General features: G+C 42.4%; 2 protein-coding genes across 8 annotated transcripts in view; one reads left to right on the top strand and one right to left on the bottom strand.

The window, feature by feature from the left end:
* LOC139418892 (phospholipid-transporting ATPase ABCA1-like) overlaps positions 1-12,418 on the top strand; it is a 42,394-nt gene extending 29,976 nt beyond the window's left edge. For all 7 annotated transcript variants that reach the window (XM_071168674.1, XM_071168672.1, XM_071168670.1 and 4 more), the window contains 20 exons: positions 59-183; positions 2,083-2,169; positions 2,375-2,564; positions 2,712-2,806; positions 2,926-2,958; positions 3,099-3,204; positions 3,533-3,607; positions 4,166-4,335; positions 4,776-4,953; positions 5,801-5,916; positions 6,400-6,544; positions 6,858-6,981; positions 7,139-7,268; positions 7,441-7,624; positions 7,936-8,042; positions 8,331-8,472; positions 8,824-8,958; positions 9,313-9,509; positions 9,637-9,880; positions 10,143-12,418. In XM_071168674.1, coding sequence (XP_071024775.1) covers positions 59-183; positions 2,083-2,169; positions 2,375-2,564; positions 2,712-2,806; positions 2,926-2,958; positions 3,099-3,204; positions 3,533-3,607; positions 4,166-4,335; positions 4,776-4,953; positions 5,801-5,916; positions 6,400-6,544; positions 6,858-6,981; positions 7,139-7,268; positions 7,441-7,624; positions 7,936-8,042; positions 8,331-8,472; positions 8,824-8,958; positions 9,313-9,509; positions 9,637-9,880; positions 10,143-10,286 — 2,727 coding nt within the window. In that variant the 3' untranslated portion in view covers positions 10,287-12,418. The remainder of the gene's footprint in view (positions 1-58; positions 184-2,082; positions 2,170-2,374; positions 2,565-2,711; positions 2,807-2,925; positions 2,959-3,098; positions 3,205-3,532; positions 3,608-4,165; positions 4,336-4,775; positions 4,954-5,800; positions 5,917-6,399; positions 6,545-6,857; positions 6,982-7,138; positions 7,269-7,440; positions 7,625-7,935; positions 8,043-8,330; positions 8,473-8,823; positions 8,959-9,312; positions 9,510-9,636; positions 9,881-10,142) is intronic.
* Positions 12,419-13,968: 1,550 nt separating this feature from the next.
* Positions 13,969-22,943, bottom strand: LOC139418894 (beta-1,4-galactosyltransferase 1-like). The gene is made up of 6 exons (XM_071168675.1): positions 22,313-22,943; positions 20,768-21,003; positions 16,197-16,384; positions 15,862-15,984; positions 15,376-15,480; positions 13,969-15,142 (listed from the first exon to the last, which is right to left on the bottom strand). The coding sequence occupies exons 1-6, from the start codon at positions 22,713-22,715 to the stop codon at positions 15,013-15,015; spliced, it is 1,185 nt and encodes a 394-aa protein (XP_071024776.1). The 5' UTR covers positions 22,716-22,943; the 3' UTR covers positions 13,969-15,012.
* Between the last annotated feature and the right edge of the window lie 3,370 nt (positions 22,944-26,313).

Raw genomic sequence — 26,313 nt, 5'->3', positions numbered from 1 at the left:
TTCAACGTCAAATATCAGTTCCTGTTGTAAACGGAGCCTTGTCCTGTGTTGGTTTCAGATCGTGCTTCCTGCTGTGTTTGTGTGCATCGCCCTCGTCTTCAGTCTCATCGTCCCTCCGTTTGGAAAGTACCCCAGCCTGGAGCTGGAGCCTGGCATGTATGAAGAACAGTTCACCTTCATCAGGTACGACCAACGCTAACTTTATGGAGCGATGTTAGTGCCAACAGAATGTTTATTTTGTTTTCATATATCTTTGAATATGTAGATACAGTGCCTTGCGAAAGTATTCGGCCCCCTTGAACTTTGCGACCTTTTGCCACATTTCAGGCTTCAAACATAAAGATATAAAACTGTATTTTTTTGTGAAGAATCAACAACAAGTAGGGCACAATCATGAAGTGGAACGACATTTATTGGATATTTCAAACTTTTTTAACAAATCAAAAACTGAAAAATTGGGCGTGCAAAATTATTCAGCCACTTTACTTTCAGTGCAGCAAACTCTCTCCAGAAGTTCAGTGAGGATCTCTGAATGATCCAATGTTGACCTAAATAACTAATGATGATAAATACAATCCACCTGTGTGTAATCAAGTCTCCGTATAAATGCACCTGCACTGTGATAGTCTCAGAGGTCCGTTAAAAGCACAGAGAGCATCATGAAGAACAAGGAACACACCAGGCAGGTCCGAGATACTGTTGTGAAGAAGTTTAAAGCCGGATTTGGATACAAAAAGATTTCCCAAGCTTTAAACATCCCAAGGAGCACTGTGCAAGCGATAATATTGAAATGGAAGGAGTATCAGACCACTGCAAATCTACCAAGACTTGGCCGTCCCTCTAAACTTTCAGCTCATACAAGGAGAAGACTGATCAGAGATGCAGCCAAGAGGCCCATGATCACTCTGGATGAACTGCAGAGATCTACAGCTGAGGTGGGAGACTCTGTCCATAGGACAACAATCATTCGTATATTGCACAAATCTGGCCTTTATGGAAGAGTGGCAAGAAAGCCATTTCTTAAAGATATCCATAAAAAGTTTTGTTTAAAGTTTGCCACAAGCCACCTGGGAGACACACCAAACATGTGGAAGAAGGTGCTCTGGTCAGATGAAACCAAAATGTAACTTTTTGGCAACAATGCAAAATGTTATGTTTGGCGTAAAAGCAACACAGCTGAACACACCATCCCCACTGTCAAACATGGTGGTGGCAGCATCATGGTTTGGGCCTGCTTTTCTTCAGCAGGGACAGGGAAGATGGTTAAAATTGATGGGAAGATGGATGGAGCCAAATACAGGACCATTCTGGAAGAAAACCTGATGGAGTCTGCAAAAGACCTGAGACTGGGACGGAGATTTGTCTTCCAACAAGACAATGATCCAAAACATAAAGCAAAATCTACAATGGAATGGTTAAAAAATAAACATATCCAGGTGTTAGAATGGCCAAGTAAAAGTCCAGACCTGAATCCAATCGAGAATCTGTGGAAAGAACTGAAAACTGCTGTTCACAAATGCTCTCCATCCAACCTCACTGAGCTCGAGCTGTTTTGCAAGGAGGAATGGGAAAAAATTTCAGTCTCTCGATGTGCAAAACTGATAGAGACATACCCCAAGCGACTTACAGCTGTAATCGCAGCAAAAGGTGGCGCTACAAAGTATTAACTTAAGGGGGCTGAATAATTTTGCACGCCCAATTTTTCAGTTTTTGATTTGTTAAAAAAGTTTGAAATATCCAATAAATGTCGTTCCACTACATGATTGTGTCCCACTTGTTGTTGATTCTTCACAAAAAAATACAGTTTTATATCTTTATGTTTGAAGCCTGAAATGTGGCAAAAGGTCGCAAAGTTCAAGGGGGCCGAATACTTTCGCAAGGCACTGTACTTCTCGCATTCACTCAGTTATTTCAACCGAGGTTAGAAAGCCTGGAAATCAAAGATCAAAACTCTAAGTATAGTGTTTCTTACGTTGAGAAATGATGTTATGTAAACGTATACAATGAAGGTCACCCATTGGGTTGTAAGAAGTAGTGCCGTGTCTGTTTCCGTGACGATGGTACAATATTATCTCGTTGCAGCAACGACGCCCCTGAGGATGCAGACACTAACAAGCTGCTGGGTGCCCTGACAAACTATGATGGCTTTGGTTCACTCTGTAACTCACCGTAAGTCTGACCCCCTACTAACCAAGTACAGTGAGGCTAAACTACAGTATCGATATTCACTGGTTGTAAAAGAGTTGATAGTTAAATACTTGTCGCTTTGAAGAGTGATTATAGCTCTTTATCTCTTGCTCTCCCCCACACCCTTCTCTCTCTCTCTACCTCTCTCTCTCTCTCTCTCTCTCTCTCTCTCTACCTCTCTCAACAGTCATGCTCCTTGCAACACGTTGGATGATGAGTGGGCCATTCCTGAGGTACCGGAGAGTGTGAGGGACATCTTTATGAATGGCAACTGGAGTATGGAAAACCCCTCTCCACTCTGTGAGTGCAGCTGTGAAGGACGCAAGAAGATGCTACCTGAATGCCCAGCGGGAGCTGGTGGTCTTCCTCCTCCACAGGTACACACACATAAGAAAACACACACACACACACACACACACACACACACACACACACACACACACACACACACACACACACACACAGAGAAATGCAGATAATGTAGTATCCACAAAAGTTTAATCTTGTTCTTTCTTTCTCTTCAGGTGAAAATCAGTGACCAAGGTACCCTGCAAAATCTGACTGGCAGAAATATCTCAGATTACCTGGTCAAAACCTATGCTCAGATTATCGGGAAAAGGTATAATTGATTGTATTATTTCATTACAAATGTAGATGTTTATGTTAATGCTCCATTTGATTTCAATGAAAAAGGAGGTGGAAGATTATGTTAATACTGTACATGGTGTCTTTTCACAGTTTGAAGAACAAAATCTCGGTCAATGAATTCAGGTAAACAAACTGGCAGGCGTCAATCTCTCAATGCTAAATACACTGCAGGTCTTTAGAACGCGCCATAGGCATCAGTAGTGGTCTGAGAACATTTTGTACCACGTTATTCAATAATATGCAATTGTGTTTTTTTTATGCAGATATGGTGGATTCTCATTGGGCGCTAGGAACAGTCAGCTCCTCCCGCCAGGTGATGATATTGATCAGGCCATCTCTGAGATCAGACGACGCTTCCACCTGGAAAGAGTAAGCCTTACCATTACATACTAAATATCCCCTATACTTACCCTGGAACAATGCCACTGTAATGTACTGTACAGTATTATCAACATAGAAATAGAATGGCTAGAATGGACGTTAAAGTCCAGGTTCTGTTTTGCGTGTAATCGGCGGCCATATTGAGTGTACTCATGACTGTGCCACTCAAATTATCAGGGTCTGAGGGGGCTTTGTCCCTTCTAACAATTCATTTTCTATGATTACCAATACTTGCTATTTGTTTAAATGTTGGCATTTAATGTTGTTAGGGTTAGGTTGCGTACTTAACTGGTTCTTGCGGTCTTTCTCTGTATAGGGCACTGCTGCTGACCGTTTCCTTGCCAGCTTATCCAGTTTTATCCAGGGACTGGACACTAAGAACAACGTCAAGGTTAGTTTTGTGCTTTGGTGCAAATTTTCCACACCCGTATAAATGTAGGGTTCAACTGCAGGTCTTTTGCTGCACAATTTAGATTGCACAGTGATTCATTTAATCACATGTTGAACTTCGTGCCTGCTTGTACTGTGGGAACATTGTTTGAGACCCAACACAGTAGATTTCTATGCTTACACAGCTGAAAAGCTTTTAAAATTGCTACGGCTGCACTTTGACCTTTAATAAGCAGGTTCAGACCGACGGAAATGCCATGACCAGGAAATGAGACTTGAGGAACGAAGAGGAAACGCTCACACTGTTTTTCAGGGAACTTGAACGATGTTGATTATATCCAGACCAAAGACCTTTTGTTCTAGAACCTCTAGTCACTCATCATCACTTCCGTTATTCTACCAAGAAGCGGAAGATGAGGCCTTTGGGTGTGTGCTTAGTCAGTTTTCGCATTTATCGCTTCCGCCATTTTTAAGACCTCACAAAAACACTTCTTCCTTCCTCTTGTTTTAATAGCTCCTCCCTCCTAACCTCTATCCTGTAACCTCTGACCCCATCCAGATCTGGTTCAACAACAAGGGGTGGCACAGCATCGGGTCTTTCCTGAACGTGATGAACAACGGAATCCTGCGCGCCAGCCTGCCCCCCGGCCAGGACTCCAGCAAGTACGGCATCCGTGCCTTCAACCACCCACTCAACCTCACCAAGGAGCAACTGTCTCAGGTCGCACTGTAAGTACCTAGCCGACAACTCAAATTCTTCCATGAAATACATTTCTCATCTATCAATAACATGGATTGCTAGAAATCTACAGTATGACCTTGCACCTCCTTATAGTAATTGAAAGGTCGCTAGTTCGAATCGCAGAGCCGACAAGGTGAAAAATCTGTTGGTGGGCCCTTGAGCAAGGCACTTGATCCTAATTGCTCAATGGAGGGGTGAATCAGAGAGAGTTGGGATACGCAAAAAACACATTTCCAAATCACACATGCATATAATACACACTGTGTGTGAAATATAACAAATATAAGTACCTAATTACTAATGAATTATTTTATTTTTTATTAAAAAAGCATAGCAGCACTTTACTTAAAGCATCCAGGCATACTGCTTTATAACCTGTTCTATGTATGACTCAGAAGCATCTTTTCCCTCTGCGTGCTCCCTCCAGGATGACCACCTCTGTGGACGTGCTGGTGTCCATCTGCGTGATCTTCGCCATGTCTTTCGTCCCGGCCAGCTTCGTAGTCTTCCTCATTCAGGAGAGAGTCAACAAGGCCAAACACATGCAGTTCATCAGTGGGGTGCAGCCCTTCCTCTATTGGCTGTCCAACTTCATCTGGGACATGGTAAGGCTTCTCATCTCATCCTGCACTCTTAGGAAGAAAAAAAAAGGAACCTTTAAGGGTTCTTCGGCTGTCCCCATAGGAAAACCATTTAAAGAACCCTTTTTGGTTCCATGTAGAACCTTTTTTGGGTTCCATGTAGAACCCTTTCCACAGAGGGTTCTACATGGAACCCAAAATGTTTCTACCTAGAACAGTGGAGGACGCTGAGCGGAGGACGGCTCATAATAATGGCTGGAATGGAGTCAATGGAATGGTATCAAATACATCAAAGATGTTGTTTCCATGTGGTTGATGCCATTCTATTGACTCCCTTCCAGACATTATTATGAGCCGTCCTTCTCTCAGCAGCCTCCACTGGCCTAAAACCAAAAAGGGTTCTACCTGGAACCAAAAAGGGTTCTACCTGGAACCAAAAAGGGTTCTACCTGGAACCAAAAAGGGTTCTACCTGGAACCAAAAAGGGTTCTACCTGGAACCAAAAAGGCTTCTCCTACGGCGACAGCCAGAGAATTGAAAGTTCTAAGATTGTAGAGAGGTCAGTGTGGATGTACAGTCTACCATGTACATTAGTTTACAGTGACTAGTGAACGTACACCCCATTTAGATGTCATTTGACATCAGCATAACGTGAAGACTGTACACTTTCAATAACTGTATATTAGACTTAATACAAATGACTTGAGACACCATGGAAATGTCACAAACACATCTTCTCCGTTGTTTGAAGTCAACTCATTGGAAAAGCTCTGTATCTGGACTGTACGCAGCATGTTCCTTTGCCCTGAAAGGGTGCGTGACTGTATGAGAAAGTCCTGAATGTCCTGCCCTCTTCCTGTATATGTTCCAGTGTAACTACATCGTCCCTGCTACTCTGGTCATTATCATCTTCATCTGCTTCCAACAAGACGCCTACGTCTCCTCCACCAACCTGCCTGTACTGGCTCTGCTGCTGCTGCTCTATGGGTGAGGGACACACACATACACACACACACACACACACACACACACAGAGGTACACAGATGCAGAAACACACACCACACGCAGAAACACACACCACACACAAACACACGCAGAAACACACACCACATGCAAAAACACACACCACACACAAACACACACACACACACAGAGGCACACAGATGCAGAAACACACGCCACACACAGAAACACACACCACACACACGCAGAAACACACACCACACACACACACAAGCAGAAGCACACACACACACGCAGAAACACACACCACACACACACACGCAGAAACACACACCACACACACACACACACGCAGAAAACGTGCAGGCACATATGTCGCACACTCAGATATGTCGCAGACAAACCACGTCACTCACCATATGTCCTAGCGATGCAAGGCTGCGTCAATATACGATTGGGAGTCACAGCGTACCTGTTCTCACTTCCTTTTTGATGTCTGTCCCTAGGTGGTCCATCACGCCCCTGATGTACCCGGCGTCCTTCTTCTTTAAGATCCCCAGCACGGCCTACGTGGTGCTCACCTCCGTCAACATCCTCATCGGCATCAACGGCAGCGTCTCCACCTTCGTCCTCGAGCTCTTCGGCAGCAACGTGCGTACAACAAGGCTTCATATGGCTTAAGACTTCATAGGGACTTAATAGGGCTTCATATGGCTTCTTAAGACTTCATAGGGACTTAATAGGGCTTAATGAGACTTCATAGAACTTGTGAAAGTAATTAGGTGGACCCATACTGCAGAAATCAAAGATCCCTGTGGAAATGCTTTTTATCCGTGTGACATACTGTTCAGCACATAATTTATTACAACATTTAAAGTGAATTGAATTAAATGGGGACTTTAGAAATGAATGTGACAGTTTGACTGATTGACTGATTGGGTGTTGTTCTACTATGTGACAACAGGAGATCGGAGGGATCAACGACATCCTGAAGAACGTGTTCCTGATCTTCCCTCACTTCTGTCTGGGCCGAGGCCTCATCGACATGGTGAAGAACCAGGCCATGGCCGACGCTCTGGAGAGGTTTGGTAAGTAGGTCATAGGTCGTTTATTACGTTAGGACAAAAATGTAATGTCAATGAAACAAGTGTGTGATTTAATGTTTTTTTAATTATTATTATTGTTAATTTGTCAATGCTGTGCTTCTGTTTCTTGACAATCATCTGTTCCTTCCATTGGTTCAAGGTGAGAACCGGTTCCGTTCCCCTCTGGCGTGGGACATGGTGGGCAAGAATCTGTTCGCCATGGCTGTGCAGGGCGTGGTCTTCTTCACTATCACCGTGCTCATCCAATACCGCTTCTGTATCAAGGCCAGGTAGGCGTGGCCTTGCATTTCATTGGACAGATTAATCGGACTCTTTTGTTGTGTCCTTTATCCACTTTCTATTTTAAAAATAATACAAATCAAAATTGTCAAGTCAGTAAAACATTTTGTATTCATAATGATCTGCTGTAAATATCCTCCCTGATCTGATTGGTTGTCTCAGATCTTTGCGCACCGACCAGAAACCTATCGGTGAGGAGGATGAAGACGTGGCCAGAGAGAGGCAAAGGATTCTGGGAGGAGGGGGACAATCTGACATTCTGGAACTCAAGCAGCTGACCAAGGTGTACAATAGAAAACAGAAACCAGCAGTGGATCGTCTTTGTGTGGGAATTCCTCCAGGAGAGGTGAGCTGGCTCTGCTACCACTGTACAGCATAGATAGGGACGGGAGTTTTCCCTGGCCACATGACCTCACCTGATCATTAGTCTCCATTAGATTAGTTTTCCTGGTCACATGACCATTAGACTCCACTAGACTAGTTTTCCTGGTCACATGACCTCACCTGATCATTGGTCTTCAATAGACTAGCTTTACTGGTCAGGTCAGATGGTCAGGAAAAGTTGCTGGCCCTGCCCATAGATTCTCCCCTTTCCATATCCTGTTGGTGGTTCAGTCCAGTGAAACTCTTCTCTCTCCTCTCTCTCTCTCTCTCTAGTGTTTTGGTCTGCTTGGAGTCAACGGAGCAGGAAAGACGAGCACCTTCAAGATGCTGACTGGAGACTCAATAGTCACGAGTGGAGAAGCTTACCTGGCGGGAAAGAGGTGAGAACGATAGTAAAGATAATTAAACAAGCTGAACAAATTGTCATTATGGGATTTATACAGTACACAGGTGCCGTATTTTACAGTATATCTTAATGGTTAAATGCATGATTGATTATAGTCTCTAAGACCTTGTTCACACGGAAGCTTCCCTGACCGTTGTACATCACAATAGTCTTGAAATAGCCTTACAACGTCTTGAAATACGTACTGTGAACGGAGTCTTAAATAGTTTGGAGGTGTGTGCTGCTGTGAGTGACAGTGTGCGTTCTCTGTGTGGCCTGTCAGTGTGTTGACGGAGATAAACGAGGTGCACCAGAACATGGGCTACTGCCCTCAGTTTGATGCTATCAATGACCTGCTGACTGGCAGGGAGCACCTTGAGTTCTACGCCATCCTGAGGGGGGTTCCCGAGAAGGAAGTGTGTGAGGTGAGTGTGTTATCCTCTTGACAAAAAAATAACATTCTTACAACCGTGACATTTTGTGCCCTGTCAAAGGACAGGTAACTTATGTTATGCTCTTTATGTGGAGACCTTTTTGTTGGTCCATTTTAAGGACATGTTTTTGTTTTATGGGACGGGTTGTTGTTTTAAGGACGGGTTGTTGTTTTAAGGACGGGTTGTTGTTTTAAGGACAGGTTGTTTCGGTTTACCTCCTGAATTGACTGAAGTAAGATGGGATTGACCCCAGCCCTGGTGGGCTATAGTATGTGATCTTGTTTATCTAATCATGTCTTTGGCACCTCTCTCGCTCTCTCTCTCTCTCCCTCCCTGGTCCAGGTGGCAGAGTGGGGCATCCGTAAACTAGGCCTGATCAAGTATGTGGACAAGGCAGCAGGGAGCTACAGTGGAGGGAACATGAGGAAACTCTCCACGGCCATGGCACTGATCGGTGGTCCCCCGGTGGTCTTCCTGGTGAGTAGGCCTACTTTATGAGCCTTTTAACTAACTAATAATTTGTTCATATACCCAAACGTGGTTATAATGTTATTCAGTCATGGTACGTTACAGTATAGCAATGTGTGTGAACTGGACCAACCTTTTAAGTTCAAGTTCAATACCTATTACAGATCTAGGGCCCAGAGTTTTTCCTGATCACGTCATGGTCAGTTGGAAAAACTCCCAGCCCAACCTAGAACCTAGAAACCAATCTCTCCATTGAGAATGTCAACAATAGACCAGGCGCTAGAGGATGTTGTTTCCTACACCAACTTGTTCCTGGGCCTAGTCTGACCAGGCTGTGGTGTTGTTATTCTTTGTGACTGACAGGACGAGCCCACCACTGGTATGGACCCCAAGGCCAGACGGGCTCTGTGGAACTGCATTCTCAGTATCGTCAAGGAGGGGCGATCGGTGGTTCTCACCTCGCACAGTATGGAGGAATGTGAGGCCCTGTGTACGCGGATGGCCATCATGGTCAATGGGAGGTTCCGCTGCCTGGGCAGCGTACAGCACTTAAAGAACAGGTAAGAACAGAGAGAGGGAGAGATGGGATGTTCAGTAGTGAATCACTACATTGGTGAAGAAGCACTGTGGCCATTTTGGATCAACATTGAGCTAACGCTAATCATCCCTATGCGTTTCCTCATTCAGATTTGGGGATGGCTACACCATCATCCTCCGGGTGGCAGGACCAGACCCGGACCTGAGGCCGGTGATGGAGTTTATTGAGGAGGAGCTTCCAGGCAGCACTCTGAAGGAGAAGCACAGGAACATGCTGCAGTATCAGCTGTCCTCCTCCAAAACCTCCCTGGCACGCATCTTCAGCATCCTGGCCAAGAACAAGGAGTGGCTGCACATTGAGGACTACTCCGTTTCCCAGACAACACTAGACCAAGTAAGCACTGAGGCTGGTTGAAGACGTTGTCGTAGACCATTTTGATTATCGTAGCAATTACTATTTTATTATATATCATTTTTTATTGAAATAAAGTTGTTTTTTGAGGGGGTCTTGCATAGGTTTAGATGAAATGAGTGTTTCATTGCGAAGACAAAATAGAACAATAAAAATAAACATTTAAACCAAAATACAAATGAAACAACCGTTGCTTGCATAGCACATTGATTCATCTGGTCCGTGTGTGTTCTCTTGTCTTCAGGTGTTTGTCAATTTCGCCAAGGACCAAAGTGACGAGGACCACTTAAAAGACATTTCTGTGCACAAGCGAGAGGCGGTGGCAGTGGACATTACTCAGCTCAAGTCTTTCCTCACCGACGAGAAGGCCAGGGAGAGCTGTGTGTGAATCCAAGGCTGAAGTGGAACTCTATTCCCTGCGTAGTGCGCTACCTTCGACCAGAGCCTGGTCAAAAAAGTGCGCTATGTAGGGTATAGGGTGCCATTTTGGACTAAACCTGTGTCTGTTCCTATCCCTCTCCCAGATTAACTGCTGAGGCCCCTGTAGACGGGTCATTCTGGAGAGGAGGGTTTTCTACTTTATTGTAGCGGTCTTTTAATTCTTTCTCAGTGGGCTGCCCAGCGTTAGCGTTCTTTGTAGGGCGACACGAGAACGAGCGGCAGAAGTTCAACACTGAAACGCAATGCAAATCAATGCAAATCAATAAAGATGATACAATCCTCATGAAGTGTTCTCCGAGGAACAGCCTTGTGCCCCTCGCTAGCTAGATTGAAAAGACTTGAATATACTTTAAAGTTGTACCCCAGGCAGAGCATGAATGGTTCTCAGTTTCTGTGTGCTCACTCGACCAGGACCTTCGACACGTTCGACAATGTAAAAAGAAGTTCCAATCAACTCGCTCACTGCCAACCGACAGTCACTTTGATTCAACGTCTATTTTCTCTCCCTCGCTTTGTTACCACGAAAAGTACTTTTTTTTATGAACTGGAAGAACAAGAATCAATTTCAACGACAGCCCAATCCCAAATAAAAGACATTTTGAATACAGTATATTGATCAATTTAGTTTTGCATCTGAAAAAATGAAACCTAATGGTGTTTGTTGTATTTTTTTTTATTTTTTAAAGATGACTGTTTTGTCGTTGTTGTCATGACGCCCAGCACAGTGCCTGCAATCATGGTGGAGATAATGTTAACACTCCAAAAGAGAGGCCATGGAATGTTCTGGAATGACGAAGCAAAAAGGCCGGAGCTTCTTTAGAACCCTGAAGGGATGTCAGAGAGACCTTATTGTCAGATTACTGCTTTAAATGTACTGTCCTATGGCAGTGAGGCGTCAATTTCTGTACCTCTGTATGTGAATGTGCAGTCTAATAATGACAAAGGTTGTTTATGAGCTAACAATCATCCGTCTGACATTTGTGACAGGTTTTCTGAAGTGTGAGGATGGAACTACATTTCATGCTTTCTAATAGCCGACAACCTACTGGGTTTTTCCCCCCAGCAGGCTTCAAGATTCTGTGTTAAAAAGCGGTATTACTAACATGACCACGGGAGAAATGGAACTGCGTAATCATTTTTTTCTTCATGTTCATTTATATATGTATTGTGAAGTGACAGGAGAACAGACGTTGATGAGATAGATCTTCAATATAGAATATATATATATATATGAATATGTGTTGTTCAGTAAACACTGTCACCAGTGCCAAAACGTTGAGTCAACGTTATGTTGAGGTTGAGTCAGGGTGGCGGGCGACTTATTTTTACACTTTTACTTGTCTTTTTCCTTGAACAGCTGACTTCCTGTAGTTCAGCCACCATCTTTGGAGTTTTTCGCCGAGCACGTGGCTACACATGGAGGCTGGGTCTCACGTGTTGCTCACAAACGATCCAATCATCATTGTACTTTCTGTTGCCGTTGCCACGGTCCTCCTTGTGCATTATTATTCCTGACCATAACCCCAAATGTACACCTCCCTCTTCTGTAACTCCCGGTGTTGTATTTACTGACACACAACACTTCTGCCATAGTTTCACCAGCCGTCTGCCATATTAACATACAAACTTAGGGCCAAACAAACACGATAAAAGGCAACAGTCGAATTGAGAGGGACCAGACCAATAAAGTGCCACTGTTTTGGTTACGTTACGATGAATAATACTACGTTCATGCGGACAGAATAGCTGATGACACAAAGATGTGACGTGGACACCTTCTAGCACTTTATAGAAGTTTTCTATGTAATCTAATCTACACAGTACAGGATTTACACTGGAATAGCCCCAGATTTCAGAAGACACACCTGAAACTACAATGCATTTGGTTTGTTCCATGACAAAAAGAAAAATAAGAAAAAAAACAATTGAGGAGAAAGTGTCCGACAGTACCATGGTAGTTATTTTCTTGTGTTTGAATATTATATGTTTACATTTGAAGTATTAAAAATGTTTGTGTCTGTTTTTTTGTTGTGTACAGTACTTATTTACATGAATAAAAATTGATACATTTTGAAGATAGTAGTTTGTCTGCTTTCTTTAAATCTTAACAATGATCTTGTCTTCATCACGATCAAGTCTGGATATCTTTAAGGTAAAGTGTTTTCCAAATCCTTTCTAAAAATACATCGCTTATATTTTGCCCTTATTTCTACAATAACTCAAGTCAAACAACTTCATGTTAACAGGTGGCACCATTTCTGCTGTTTACATTTCAATGATTTCCCTTCTATCAAAGATGATAGATATACTGACAAGATACATGTCTCACCCTAACAGCAGGCTGTCTAGCTGCGGCAGAGGATGTAAAGCCACAACACATACACATTGTTTCGGCAGCAGACTGATTGATAATGTCAAAAGCTGCACTGAAGTCAAACAAAACAGTGATAATCTGCTGCATCTAATCACCAGTTTATGATAGTTTTTGTATCTCAAGTTTACCTTTCCGTTAGTCAGCACCTCTAAATATTTTTGGGTGTGCTTTTCATGCTTTTCATTACATGACTATCTGCTGGTGTATTACCCTGCCTTACATCTTCTATCAATCACACGTCATAGATTGCATCAGGTAGGTAGGTAATAGCAGAGCGGAAGAGGAAGAAAGAGGCCCAACTCGACGGAAAATCTGTCTCCCTCCAGCAGGTGTTTTTTTATCGTTGTGTTTCCGCCCACCCAGCAAGGTGTTTTTGTATGGAAGTCAATGAGTATCAAATGCGGTCAACAAAAAATGTATAGCTTATTTGTAATTCGCTACGTGATGTTTATTTGATCAAATAGAAGTTTCATAATGCCAAAGTTGGCATCCCGGCAACTTTGAGGAAACACTGAAGTGGACGTTGTCTAGAGATGTTTATGTATATTCATGAAATTAGGCTAGTATCATGGAGTCTCTATATTGAATACAGGCGGTTGACGTCAACGACCCTCGTTTTAGAAGATTACAATAAGGAGATGTATCCACCACTCCAAAGAAAAGATAAGCGGCAGCTTGTGGACCGAGAGTTACGGAACACAGAGGGTGTTTTTAAATGCTTGCCTCTGACGATAACCAGGTAGAGTTAGGCATACCTCTATTTTTACTGAAGACCTACCACTATCCTTGAGTAAAGCCAGTGTGTCCGCTGATGACTCAACATTATACACGTCAGTTCCCACAGCAAGTGAAATCCCTGCAACGTTTAACAAAGAGCTACAGTCAGTTTGAGAAGGATTGACTGGTAATAAGCTAGTCCTAAATATATATAAAAACAACCTATCTGGGCAAATTGAGGAGACTAAACTGCTTGGTGTAACCCTGGATTGTAAACTGAAATGGTCAAAACATATTGATGCAACAGTAGCTAAAATGACTAAGCACAAATGACTTATACGTTACTGGTTTCCTTGTAACAGGACGAAAATCAAACACAGTACTAGGTCTGTAGGCACTTTTTGGAGTCCTTAACTGGGGACTTGAAATAAAATAAACTCAATAAAAACATGTACTCCAATCATTCTAATTCTAATAAATGTATGTATTCAATAGCCCAACGGGAGAATAAAGTCAAACGTATTCAATAAAACAATTATTTGAATAATTCAAATGTAAAACTTTTTATTTGACTTAATAACTTCTCCTTGTTCTATTCCAATGACTGAACACCAGACATTAGGCTTTTACTTTCAGTCACATGAAACACAATGACAGGTTGAGTCCACCACACCTGTTTTTCCACACATTTAAGATAAGCCAAGTGGGTGGGGACTGAGACTGACCATACCTACATGCTACACCCTCGCGATGGTAGGTCGTATGTTTGTTCCTGGCTGATTTGCATCCTCCGGGCATAAACAAGGAAGTGATCATTCATGTAACAGGTACTGGATAGGTTTTGAATGTAAAGAAGCATGGAAGTGATCATTCATGTAACAGGTACTGGATAGGTTTTGAATGTAAAGAAGCATGGAAGTGATCATTCATGTAACAGGTACTGCATAGGTTTTGAATGTAAAGAAGCATGGAAGTGATCATGTCACAGGTAGTGAATGGACAGAATACAGCAAACAAGTGTGCATCAACTGATGTTTGGGAAACATGTATAAGTAACCAAACCAACAGTTGCTGTAGATCGGGATTAAGACCTTTCACACAGTTTCAAACATGGGAAACATTTCTGCAAAATATATTAAACCATAATCATCTCAAATATCTCTGCCAAAAATGCAAGAAGAAAGAAACAAATGTATAAAATATGTATTAACTATATACATATTTATTAAACTTATATACGCATTTAAATCAAGTAGTTGTCCCTTACCGAATTACACAAAGGCAACTCATTACAAATTATGTACAAAATAACTTATTCGTCCCACGCCCCTCCCCTTTTGTACTGCCATTAGAAGTCAAACACGTTGACCAAACATTTTGATCCACTCTGATATTTATAAGGTCTTGTTGTGCCATCCCATTCATCCAAGTGCTGTCCATTTGTTTCCACAATAAATGCCTGTGTTCCCAGAGAATTCAGAGTATTCTCGGTATTGTATTCCATGGTTCCGCCGTGCTTTCTCTGCCCACCACCATGTGATAAGTGTTGTGAAAAATAACTCCTCACATTTATCCACTTTCACTAAGGTTTCCCCACATCTACTGTGATTTTCGTGAACAGAGGATCCTTTTCCACTTTGACGACTTCGTACTTGAGAGAGTTTATACCATCGGTATTCATCGTCAGTCTTGTGCGTTGTATTCTGTCAAACCTGCGATGCAAAGGAAACGACTATCAGTATACCATCCTCATATGAAGATATTTGGGATGCACTGATATGTCAATTCTGGGGCCATACAATAGCCAATATTTTCATATATCTTGGCAATGCTGATATTATCATGAAGAAAGAAAAACTTTCCCCTTAAAATCTAAATTCTTCTTTTAAAGATACTACCTTGTGGGGAACCTGGTGAATGTGGTTGTTCTAATCTAAAGCTTTACCTCTGAGGATTTGGGTCATTCAGTTTGTCTCTTTCGTGACGGATCATCCGGCATTTTCCAACCTCGCTATCTGGACGAGAGATGGACATTCCTCTAGAGCTCACCCTGTGGAAATCAGAGTTTATTATTATAATGGATTTTGCATACAAGTTGGAAATACTGTGGAATTCAGGGTTGGGGTCAATTCTAATTCAATTCAGGAAGTGATTTGAGTTAAAAAATTTAAAATGGTTGGGGTCAATTCTTATTCAATTCAGAAAGTGATCTGAGAAAATAAATTCAACTTTTTAAGTAAATAGCTTCTCCTTTTCAGTTGATTGAAAAATCCTTGAAAAAAGAATTGCCATTTCAGTTTACTTCCTGAATTGACCGACCCTAACACCCTAACATTAGAAAGTGATGATGTCCCATTGCCAAGTCTGACTTTAATATAGGCTCATCTGTAATGCTTTAAAAATCTGTTTGGATTGGAATGCACTGTCTTGCCTGTTGAAAATGTCGTCATCTTCCCCACCCCAGCCCCAGTAGTTGTTGGGAAAGCCATTGATTTCCAGGAACTGCTCCTTACTTAACGCTGAGACACCGCCAAAGTACTGGTTATAGGGCAACCTATGGATGAGACAAAGACAAAATATTTCTCATCTGGCCCATACAAAGAGCCAAGTAATGAAAAGAGTAGGCTAAGCATAAATAGATATACTTGTTTACTACTCTTCTAGCTATGTACTCATGGTATGAACTGAGGAAGAGGGAGAGTCCCAATGAATCAAAATAATGATGATGCATTTGATAGAAGTTGTCGGTTGAGTTTTGTGCCGTACTTGAAGCCAAACTTGTCCATGGAGACAGACAGGTGTCTGGGCTGGCGGAAGCATTTGTAGGTGTTGCGGTCATCCATGGGGATGAGGTCCACGTCACTGAACACAAAGCAGTCGTAGTCATACTCTTTCAGTGCCTCAGCATAGCCAATGTTCATCAGCTTGGCCCTGTTGAACGTGTTGTCTCCATCCTAATGAAGAAGTTACAGTCATTTTCAAAACATGGGTACGCTAAATTATTTGCCAACTAATTCACATATAATTGAATAACGTTTGTCCATAGAAAATGTTTAATTCATCGAAAAAAAATGTAAGTTCCGGTATATGGTAATTTTTGTCATTTAGCAGACACTCTTATCCAGAGCAACGTACAGTTATCTAGGCGGGACAACCACATCAAAGGCATAGAAATGATAATGTTATTCTTCTTAGCTGTCACTTAGCCATCAGATCTTCCATTGTTGGGTAAACTATTTCAAGATTTAATGAGGAGGGGCTCCCGAGTGGCGCAGCGTCGTCCGGTTTAGGGTTTGGCCGGGGTAGGCCATCATCGTCAATAAGAATTTGTTCTTAACTGACTTGCCTAGTTAAATAAAGGTCAAATAAAATAACCAAGCCAACCAGTTATCTAAGTCACTGACAGCCTGAAGATCTACTGAGCTGCACCATTACAGCTCTCTTTCCCACGCACCCAGCTAACTTCACATTGTCATTAGCATATGAGCAAAGTACCAGAAAAAAAGGGAAGGGCCTCACTCGCTACTTTTTTCTATTACAGATTACTTCAGGTCTTACACCTTCTAAAAGACAGTCACCAGGGGCCCGCCTCTTGGACACAGATTAAGCCTCGTCCTGGTCTCAAAAGCAGTTTAGTCTCGGACTATGCTTAATGTGTGTCTGCGAAGGCACCCCTAGGAGCCCCAGACAGGTCTTGTCCTTATCTCATATGAGGAAAGTAAACAATATTTTCATAACCATCATGCAGTACACTAAATAATCAGTGGCGTGTTAGAGAACCATAACGTTCTTAGTTAACTCAGAAGAAGAAAGCAGAAAGAGAAGAAGAAAGCCACCGAGCATTGGAATAACCCAACCATACTTTAGCTGAGATGTGATTGGTTGCAGACATGCAGTGCTAGGAGAGTGGAAACAGAGTTAATAGTAGTTATTAGTATGTCAGAGTGAGAAATAGAGAGAGGGAAAGAGAAAGACAGAGAGAAAGAGAGAGACAGAGACATACAGAGAGAGAGAGAGAGAGAGAGAAAGAGAGAGAAGGGGTGGGAGGAGAGAGAAAGGGAGGAAAGGGGGAGACAGAGAGAGAGAGAGAGAGAGAGAAGGGGTGGGGGGAGAGAGAAAGGGAGGAAAGGGGGAGACAGAGAGAGAGAGAAAAAAGTTATGTTATTTTGGTTTCAAGTGCTGCCTAAGTTATCACAAGAACAGGAAGCACCTGTAGAAGTAAGGACACACTTCTGTCCTCTACACTGTCAATGTGTGGTAGTCATCAGCTGACAGTTAGGTCCTGAGTGGTGATTCTGTCATCCAAATACACCACAAAAATGAAATAATATTGAATTTGATTATTTTTTTAAAAATAATCTAAAGTTACAATTCTACAACAGGTTGGTCAAAACAAGCATTGTGATTGGTTGAGACGCATTCTAAGCCATACTTTTTTTTTAAACGGTCTAAAATGGGTTGGTCAAAATAAGCTTTGTGATTGGTTGAGGGTCTAAGCCATACCAAATAACCCGTTTAGCACGGGTAAGCCTATAACGCAAAAATTGGCATCTTGTTTTCTGTTCTATCAGAGAAATGACTGCGCATCCACTGTCCCATCAGCCCAGCACTTCATTAACTTGATTTCCACTAAAAAAGCATCTTGACATTATCTCCCGTGCTTCCAAAATAGTTACTGGATATGTGTGCAATAAAAGTTCAACATTCACCTTTTGCTACTATTTCTGTCAAGTCGACACATACAATTTGATGCATACGTTGGATAAATTAACCAAAACGCAATGACACTTTTGATTTGCAACAACGGGGGTTTGTACTGTACATACGTTGCTGTCTGTCTCTCCGACATTTACAACATTGATTCAAAATATGAAATTCTATCTCTCACTGTCCCAATGGGGATTATCGTGTCAGGACGAGACAAACATATTTTCTCAGCCCGTCCAAATCATGAATCAAACTAAATGCAATGCAGCTAACTTGCGGCTTTTCCAGCTTCAGTTTGAAGTGACTGTGTTGTTGTGTAGTTGGCTAGCTCCTCCGAACAGTGTCCGAACGAGATCATTATAGCTTATTGTTATGTATCCACATAAATGTCAATAAAAACAGCTTAAACAAACGCAAATACAGCTACTTTGCTGTTATTCTGGGAACACTGTTTGACGTGACTGTGTTAGCCGTAGTTGGCTAGCTAGCAAGCAAGGGAGAAGAGCGTTACCATGAACATTTAGACCGTCCATAGTTATAGAACAAAAAGACTTCACCACTGGGTCACGGCTCTGGCAACCTAACCTATAGAATGAACGACCAGCCGGCTTGGCTAGCAACCGTAGCTTTGTGTCAAGACTATATTTTTGTGTCAGGCCTATATTTTCATCGAGGTATGAAATAATAGCCTATAAATACATTTATCAAAATCAAGTGTTTCATTTCATTGGTAACCCGTTGTAGAAAAGCAATTGTTCACTCAAGGTTGTGCGAAACAACATTTTTAACACGGCTGCTCTGATCTACCGCACTCGGATCCGCCTCGTACATACGACCGCCCTTTGTTTTATCTTCGTAATTAGAGATACCTGCTATATCCTGAAAACTACTGTACCTGACCATTTTCATAAGAATCATGCTTTAAAGGGGAAATCTGTAGTTACTACATCCAATTTTGGACTTATAAATTAATGATAGTTACGCATTGATTCTTGAAGAATATAGCTTCTAAATGCCTTTGAGCTTTGTTCAACTTTCATACTCCATCAGAACCCAAAATATAAGCTGGTTATACTCCAATGTTTGTAAACATTGTAAATGTATAGCCTGAAAATATGCTTAAAACTATAATGTTGATATCTTGGATGATCAGTCTTTGCATCAATATCTCCATCTATGATTTTAAGAGTCATTATATTTCTCCAGGCCCTTTTTTAAAAACCAAAACAAAGGCAGGGAGCCCGCTTTGTTATTGTTTCAACTGTGGATTGCCCCTTTAATTGTACTTTTTTTTTTTTTTTAAACCTATGGGAGAAAAAATAAGGAATCCTCTGTCTTTTTATCATTACAGGTTAGGAAAGGCAGAGAGTGCATTGAGGTGATGGATGTGGTGGAAAGGAGGAAAGGTGTGGAGGAAAGAGGGAAGAATAAATCCCTCATGCTAAATATTTCCTTGTGAGCCTTTTCTCTTCTAATGTTGTAGGACGGGCTCTCATTCTAACATATCTGGTTTCTAATCTGTTTACAAGACAATAAACTGTTCACAAAGAGAGCAAGACACACCTGTGTCCAAAACCCTTTAACAATCACTAAATCTGTTGACTTAAACTAACAAACATTTGCCCATTGGAGAAACCATCAAACAGGAATACATGGATCTGCTTTACCACACAATCAGGAAATAGAGGCTGTCTGTCAACCATGTTTATTTCCTCTTATCCTACCTACAGTAAGACATGTTGTCCGTTAAAACAATACAAGGTGCTTTAGAATAAACTCATACTTGATGACATCACATCAGGCATCACAGTTATTTGATAGAGACACTCCATGTTGCAAAACATTGGTTTATAAGGTTTCCATATGTTCATCATGGTGGCTTGGCTGTGCCCTCTGATTATTAGTGAAAAACACAGCAGGACAGCTGGTGGTCTACAGATAGTGAGTATAAACTTTAACTGACAGCTGTACCATGTCTGTGTTGAAAGTACAGGCCTGGGCTTGTGTGGAGCTGGGGCGCTGGGGCTATATAGCTGGGGGGCTGGGCGGCTGGGGAGCTGGACTGGGGCTAGGGCTAAGCTGGGGCTGAGGTTCGGGCTGGGCCTGGGGCAATAACAGCCACCACGGTCCACCCTCTAACAACTGTTCTCGGAGAAACAGCTGAAAGTGCAAGCTTTGTCTGTCTGTGTGTCTGTCTGTCTCCTGTTTCAGTGTCTCTCTCAGAGCTCTCTTAGTTTCTCACAAACGTCGCAATTTCTTACAAATCTATAATTTCGTAATTCTGTACATTTACATTTCCTCTTCTTTCCTCCCTCTTACATTTTCTGTAGGAAGCGAGGACGGCAGGAGAGGACACAAGGAATCGAGGATAGGCTACTGAGACTCAGCCTCGGTTTAAAGACCCTGATTTGTAACTGTCGGGCGGGATGTTGCGACACACATTAACATTCTTCCTGTTATCTACAATGAGGGGGTGGGAGGTTACTTGTGTGGAAACCTTCAGGCATGAATAAACAAATGTCGGACAACTGAGCGGTTTTCTTTGTTCAGACAGACTCTGAAAGTCTAGATCAGTGAATAGATGAAACCAGCCTCATGCACAGAGATTAGACTGGTTTCTCTGGCTTCACCTGATTGATGACGTAGACGCCATAGTCCAGCTGTTGGCGCTGAAGGATGGGATGGAGGTAGTAGAGCCAGAACTTGAGGTGCTCGTCACGAAGGCGGAAGGGGATGATGAGAGCAACCTTTTGGAGGGCGACACAGTCGTGTGGTTTGTAGCGACCTCCTTCCTGCAGGCCTGGGTTCTCCTTCCTCACTGTATCCAAGCTGACAGGCGTAGAGAACTCAACCCTGAGAGGCCCAACTGCAGGTCGGGAGAAACAGATATGTTGGGTCACAAACTCTCACACACCTCTTCCTGCTCCTCTACCACATTCACTTCCTTTTCACTTTCTGCCTTCACGCCTCCATCTCTCCATCTCTCTCTCTTTGTTCAAAGTTTGCACCCTTTGACCTCATGTAAAATTTTTTTAAAAATGAACACACACACATGCACACACACGCACGCACAGACGCACCCATAACCACAGGAAATGATGCTGACTTAACGGATATCTCATGCTTGTCTCTTTGCAACAGGCAGTTCAGGGGTTAAGAGGAAATATGTGTTATCTCGTCCCCCCCCCCCCCCCAAAAAAAATATGGTCTATGCTGTTGAAAGTATTTTCCCCGAGCCATGATTGAGCTGAACACAGAACATTTTGTATTTTCAGCAGCAGGGCGCAAACTTCACAATGCAGCTCGGCTTAACATGAAATAAATCGAGTGATCATTCCTCGTATCGACTTTCAGTTAAAGGCAGGAAATGTAGGCCTAATATGAGATGCACAACTACATAATATTTGTATAACTACATAATATATGTATAACTACATAATACAATGTTTGATGCAACTGTGCCAGTATACAAAACATAAAGAACACCTGTTCTTTCCATGACAGACTGACCAGGTGAATCCAGGTGAAAGCTATGATCCCTTATTGATGTCACTTGTTAAATCCACTTCAATCAGTGTTGATGAAGGGGAGGAGACAGTCTAAAGAAGGATTTTTAAGCCTTGAGACAATTGAGACATGAATAGTGTATGTGTGCCATTCAGAGGGTGAATGGACAAGACAAAAAATGTAACTGCCTTTGGGGTGCCAGACTCACCAGCTTGCCTAGTAGGTGCCAGACTCACCGGCTTGCCTAGTAGGTGCCAGACTCACCGGTTTGTATCAAGAACTGCAACACTGCTGGGGTTTTCATGCTCAACAGCTGATAATTATATATATTTCAAGGATATGCAGCATGTTTATTTACTTGTTATTTTTGGCAAAACAGTTCGATTAAATATAAAACGTTTGAATGTATTTCCCTGGGAGGCCAAACTACCTGGATTTAGGTTTCATGTTGGATTAGGGGGGGAATAGTCAATATGTGCATGACAGAAGAATTTGAGAGAAAGAAAATCTGCATAGAAATAGTCTAATAATGTGTTATAAAGACTCCTCTTACATGTTTATAACAGTTGCATGTATAATTCACTATATTGTAATGTTTCTGCTGTGCATGTTTGATTAAATAACAGCCCTTGCAATAAAATGAATTGATGAAATCATAGGCTACTTACCAAGATGTGGAGACGGATCAGGACATTTTTCTAACTTTTTCCACGAAGTTGTTGTAGTAGTAGTAGTAGTAGTAGTAGTAGTAGTAGTAGTAGTAGTAGTAGTAGTAGTGTTATTAGTTGTTGTAGTAGTTGTATTGGGTAAATGTATATCGTGAAGCTTCGGAGTTTGCAATGTTACAACGCTGTTATTAAGGTCGTGATGTCCAATATCTTCCGATGGAAGTGTCACGGTAATAAAATCAGTTTCAATTCGCGTCTGTGTCTGTATATGTTGGTTTGGTGAGAACCCATTCGAGTAACCCATGAAATAAAATAAAGCCACTAAGAGATTAATAACACCTAAAACTACAACCAAGGTGCAGCCTTTCCTCCGCAGCCTAAAGTTGAGAGATGAGTCGAGCATAATGCGGTTGTCATATGCCGAACGAAACACACAACGTTTACGCAACCGACGGTATTAAAAAAAGCAATTTACAAATACTCTATTTATTTGTTGCAAAACTCAGTATAGTTTAAACACTTTAAAAATAAAACAAGGTAAGATCATATTTTCCTCTACTATGTGGTGGTGGCATGCTGGCCTTGACCATCAGTTTGACGTAGGCTCCCGAGAGTGAATTCACTCTGTACTACACTTTATGGCAGTAATATGACAGCTCGTGGACCTGTAGCTTCCTCAATAATAAAAGTCACGACGAGGAAATCCTAGTCTACTAGGGAACTACACTAGCAAACTATTCAGTAAAATGCCCAAAATATACTCATTACGAAGTCTTTATTAATTTGCAAGTCCCTAGGTTGAGATTTGTTTGAATTTGAATTCACTCTGGAGAGGGACCAGATGCCTGTGATGTAGGCTATTTTTTCCCCCGGAAAACGTTTTAGCCTTAAGGCCAGGGCTTTATTTCACCTTTATCTAACCAGGTAAGCTAGATGAGAACAAGTTCTCATTTACAACTGCGACGTGGCCAAGAGAGAGCAAAGCAGTGCGACACAAACAACAACACAGAGTTACACATGGAATAAACAAGTGTACAGTTAATAACACAATAGAAAAAAATAAAGTCTTTATACAGCGTGTGCAAATGGCGTGAGTAGGTTAGGCAATAAAAAGACCATAGTGGTGAAGTAATTACAATTTAGCAAATTAACATGGGAGTGATAGATGAGCAGATGGTGATGTGCAAGTAGAAATACTGGTGTGCAAAAGAGCAGAAAAGTAAATAAAAACAATATGGGGATGAGGTGGGCTATCTACAGATGGGCTATGTACAGCTGCAGCAATCGGTTAGCTGCTCAGATAGCTGATGTTTAAAGTTAGTGAGGGAAATATAGGTGTCCAGCTTCAGCGATTTTTGCAATTCGTTCCAGTCATTGGCAGCAGAGAACTGGAAGGAAAGGCAGCCAAAGGAGATGTTGGCTTTGGGGATGACCAGTGAGATATACATGCTGGAGCGCGTGCTACGGGTGGTTGTTGTCATCGTGACCAGTGAGCTGAGATAAGGCGGAGCTTTACCTAGCATAGACTTATAGATGACTTGGAGCCAGTGGGTCTGGCGACGAATATGTGGTGAGGGCCAGCTGACTAGAGCATACAGGTCGCAGTGGTGGGTGGTATAAGGGGCTTTGGTGACAAAACGGGTGGCACTGTGATAGACTGCATCCAGTTTGCTAAGTAGAGTATTGGAAGCTATTTTGTAAATGACATCGCCGAAGTCGAGGATTGGTCAGTTTTACGAGGGTATGTTTGGCGGCGTGAGTGAAGGAGGCTTTGTTGCGATATAGGAAGCCGATACTAGATTTAATTTTGGATTAGATATGTTTAGTCTGGAAGGAGAGTTTACAGTCTAGCCAGACACCTAGGTATTTGTAGTTGTCCACATATTCTAAGTCAGAACCATCCAGAGTAGTGATGCTAGTCGGGCGGGCGGGTGCGGGCAGCGAACGGTTGAAAAGCATGCATTTGGTTTTACTAGCGTTTAAGAGCAGTTGGAGGCCACGGAAGGAATGTTGTATGGCATTGAAGCTCGTTTGGAGGTTAGTTAACATGGTGTCCAAAGAAGGGCCAGATGTATACAGAATGGTGTCGTCTGTGTAGAGGTGGATCAGGGAATCACCCGCAGAAAGAGCAACATTGTTGATATATACAGAGAAAAGAGTTGGCCCGAGAATTGAACCCTGTGGTACCCCCATAGAGACTGCCAGAGGCCCGGACAACAGGCCCTCCGATTTGACACACGATTTGACACAAGGCAGTCATTTGAGAAACCAAGGCTGTTGAGTCTGCCGATAAGAATACAGTGATTGACAGAGTCGAAAGCCTTGGCCAAGTTGATTAAGATGGCTGCACAGTACTGTCTTTTATCGATGGAGGTTATGATATTGTTTAGTACCTTGAGTGTGACTGAGGTGCACCTGTGACCAGCTCGAAAACCGGATTGCACAGCGGAGAAGCCAATCAGTTGCCATACCAGGTGGTGATGCAACCAATGGTTGATGGTGCAGCTGTAGAACTTCTTGAGGATCTGGGGACCCATGCCAAAACTTTTCACTCTTCTGAGGGGGAAATGGTTTTGTTGTGCCCTCTTCACAACTTTGTTGGTGTGTTTGGACCATAATAGTTTGTTGGTGATGTGGACACCAAGTAACTTGAAACCCTTGACCCGCTCCACTACAGCCCCGTCGATGTTAATGGGGGCCTGTTTGGCCCTCCTTTTCCTGTAGTCCACGATCAGCTCCTTTGTCTTGCTCACATTGAGAGAGAGGTTGTTGTCCTGGCACCACACTGCCAGGTCTCTGATCTCCTCCCTATAGGCTGTCTCATCATTGTCGGTGATCAGGCCTACCACTGTTGTGTCGTCAGCAAACTTAAGGTGCTTGGCCACGAAGTTGTGGGTGAACAGGGAGTACAGGAGGGGCTAAGCACGCACCCCATGGGGGACCCAATGTTGAGGATCAGCGTGGCAGATGTGTTGTTGCTTACCCTTACCACCTGGGGGCGGCCTGTCAGGAAGTCCAGGATCCAGTTGCTGAGGGAGGTGTTTAGTCCCAGGGTCCTTAGCTTAGTGATGAGCTTTGTGGGCACTATGGTGTTGAACGCTGAGCTGTAGGCAATGAACAGCATTCTCACATAAACTACCATTTAAAAGTTTGGGGTCACTTAGAAATGACCTTGTTTTTTAAAGAAAAACAAATTTCTTGTCAATTAAAATAACATAAAATTGATCAGAAAAACAGTTTAGACATTGTTAATGTTGTAAATGACTATTGTAGCTGGAAACAGCAGATTTTTAATGGAATATCTACATAGGCATACAGAGGCCCATTATCAGCAACCCTCACTCCTATGTTCCAATGGCACGTTGTGCTAGCTAATCCAAGTTTATAATTTTAAAAGGTTAATTGATCATTAGAAAACCCTTTTGTAATTATGTTAGCACAGCTGAAAATTGTTGTTCTGATTAAAGAAGTAATAAAACTGGCCTTCTTTAGGCTAGTTGAGTATCTGGAGCATCAGCATTTGTGGATTAAATTACAGGCTCAAAATGGCCAGAAACAAATAACTTTCTTCTGAAACTCGTCAGTCTATTCTCATTCTGAGAAATGAAGGCCATTCCATGTGAGAAATTTCCAAGAAACTGAAGATATTATACAACGCTGTGTACTACTCCCTTCACAGAACGGCGCAAACAGACGAATCACAAGTCCTCAACTGGCAGCTTTATTAAATAGTACCCGCAAAACACCAGTCTCAACGTCAACAGTGAAGAGGCACCTCCGGGATGCTGGCATTCTAGGCAGAGTTGCAAAGAAAAAGCCATATCTGACTGGCCAATAAAAATAAAAGATTAAGATGGGCAAAAGAATATAGACACTGGACTAGAGGTCGACCGATTAATCGGAATGGCCAATTAATTAGGGCCGATTTCAAGTTTTCACCTTTATCTAACCAGGTAAGCTATTTTTGGACACCGATTTGGCCGATTTTTTAAATCTTTATT

Source organism: Oncorhynchus clarkii, chromosome 10 (genome assembly GCF_045791955.1).
Source record: "Oncorhynchus clarkii lewisi isolate Uvic-CL-2024 chromosome 10, UVic_Ocla_1.0, whole genome shotgun sequence".
NCBI lineage: Eukaryota > Metazoa > Chordata > Actinopteri > Salmoniformes > Salmonidae > Oncorhynchus > Oncorhynchus clarkii.
This window is presented reverse-complemented; position numbering and strand designations above follow the sequence as displayed.

Coding starts and splice junctions, on each gene's coding strand:
- LOC139418894 (XM_071168675.1), bottom strand. CDS start 22,715: ATGCTCGACTCATCTCTCAACTTTAGGCTGCGGAGGAAAGGCTGCACC. Junction 21,004..22,312: donor TGATCCGTCTCCACATCTTG/GTAAGTAGCCTA, acceptor CCCGACCTGCAG/TTGGGCCTCTCAGGGTTGAG. Junction 16,385..20,767: donor GCGTCTACGTCATCAATCAG/GTGAAGCCAGAG, acceptor CTTCTTCATTAG/GATGGAGACAACACGTTCAA.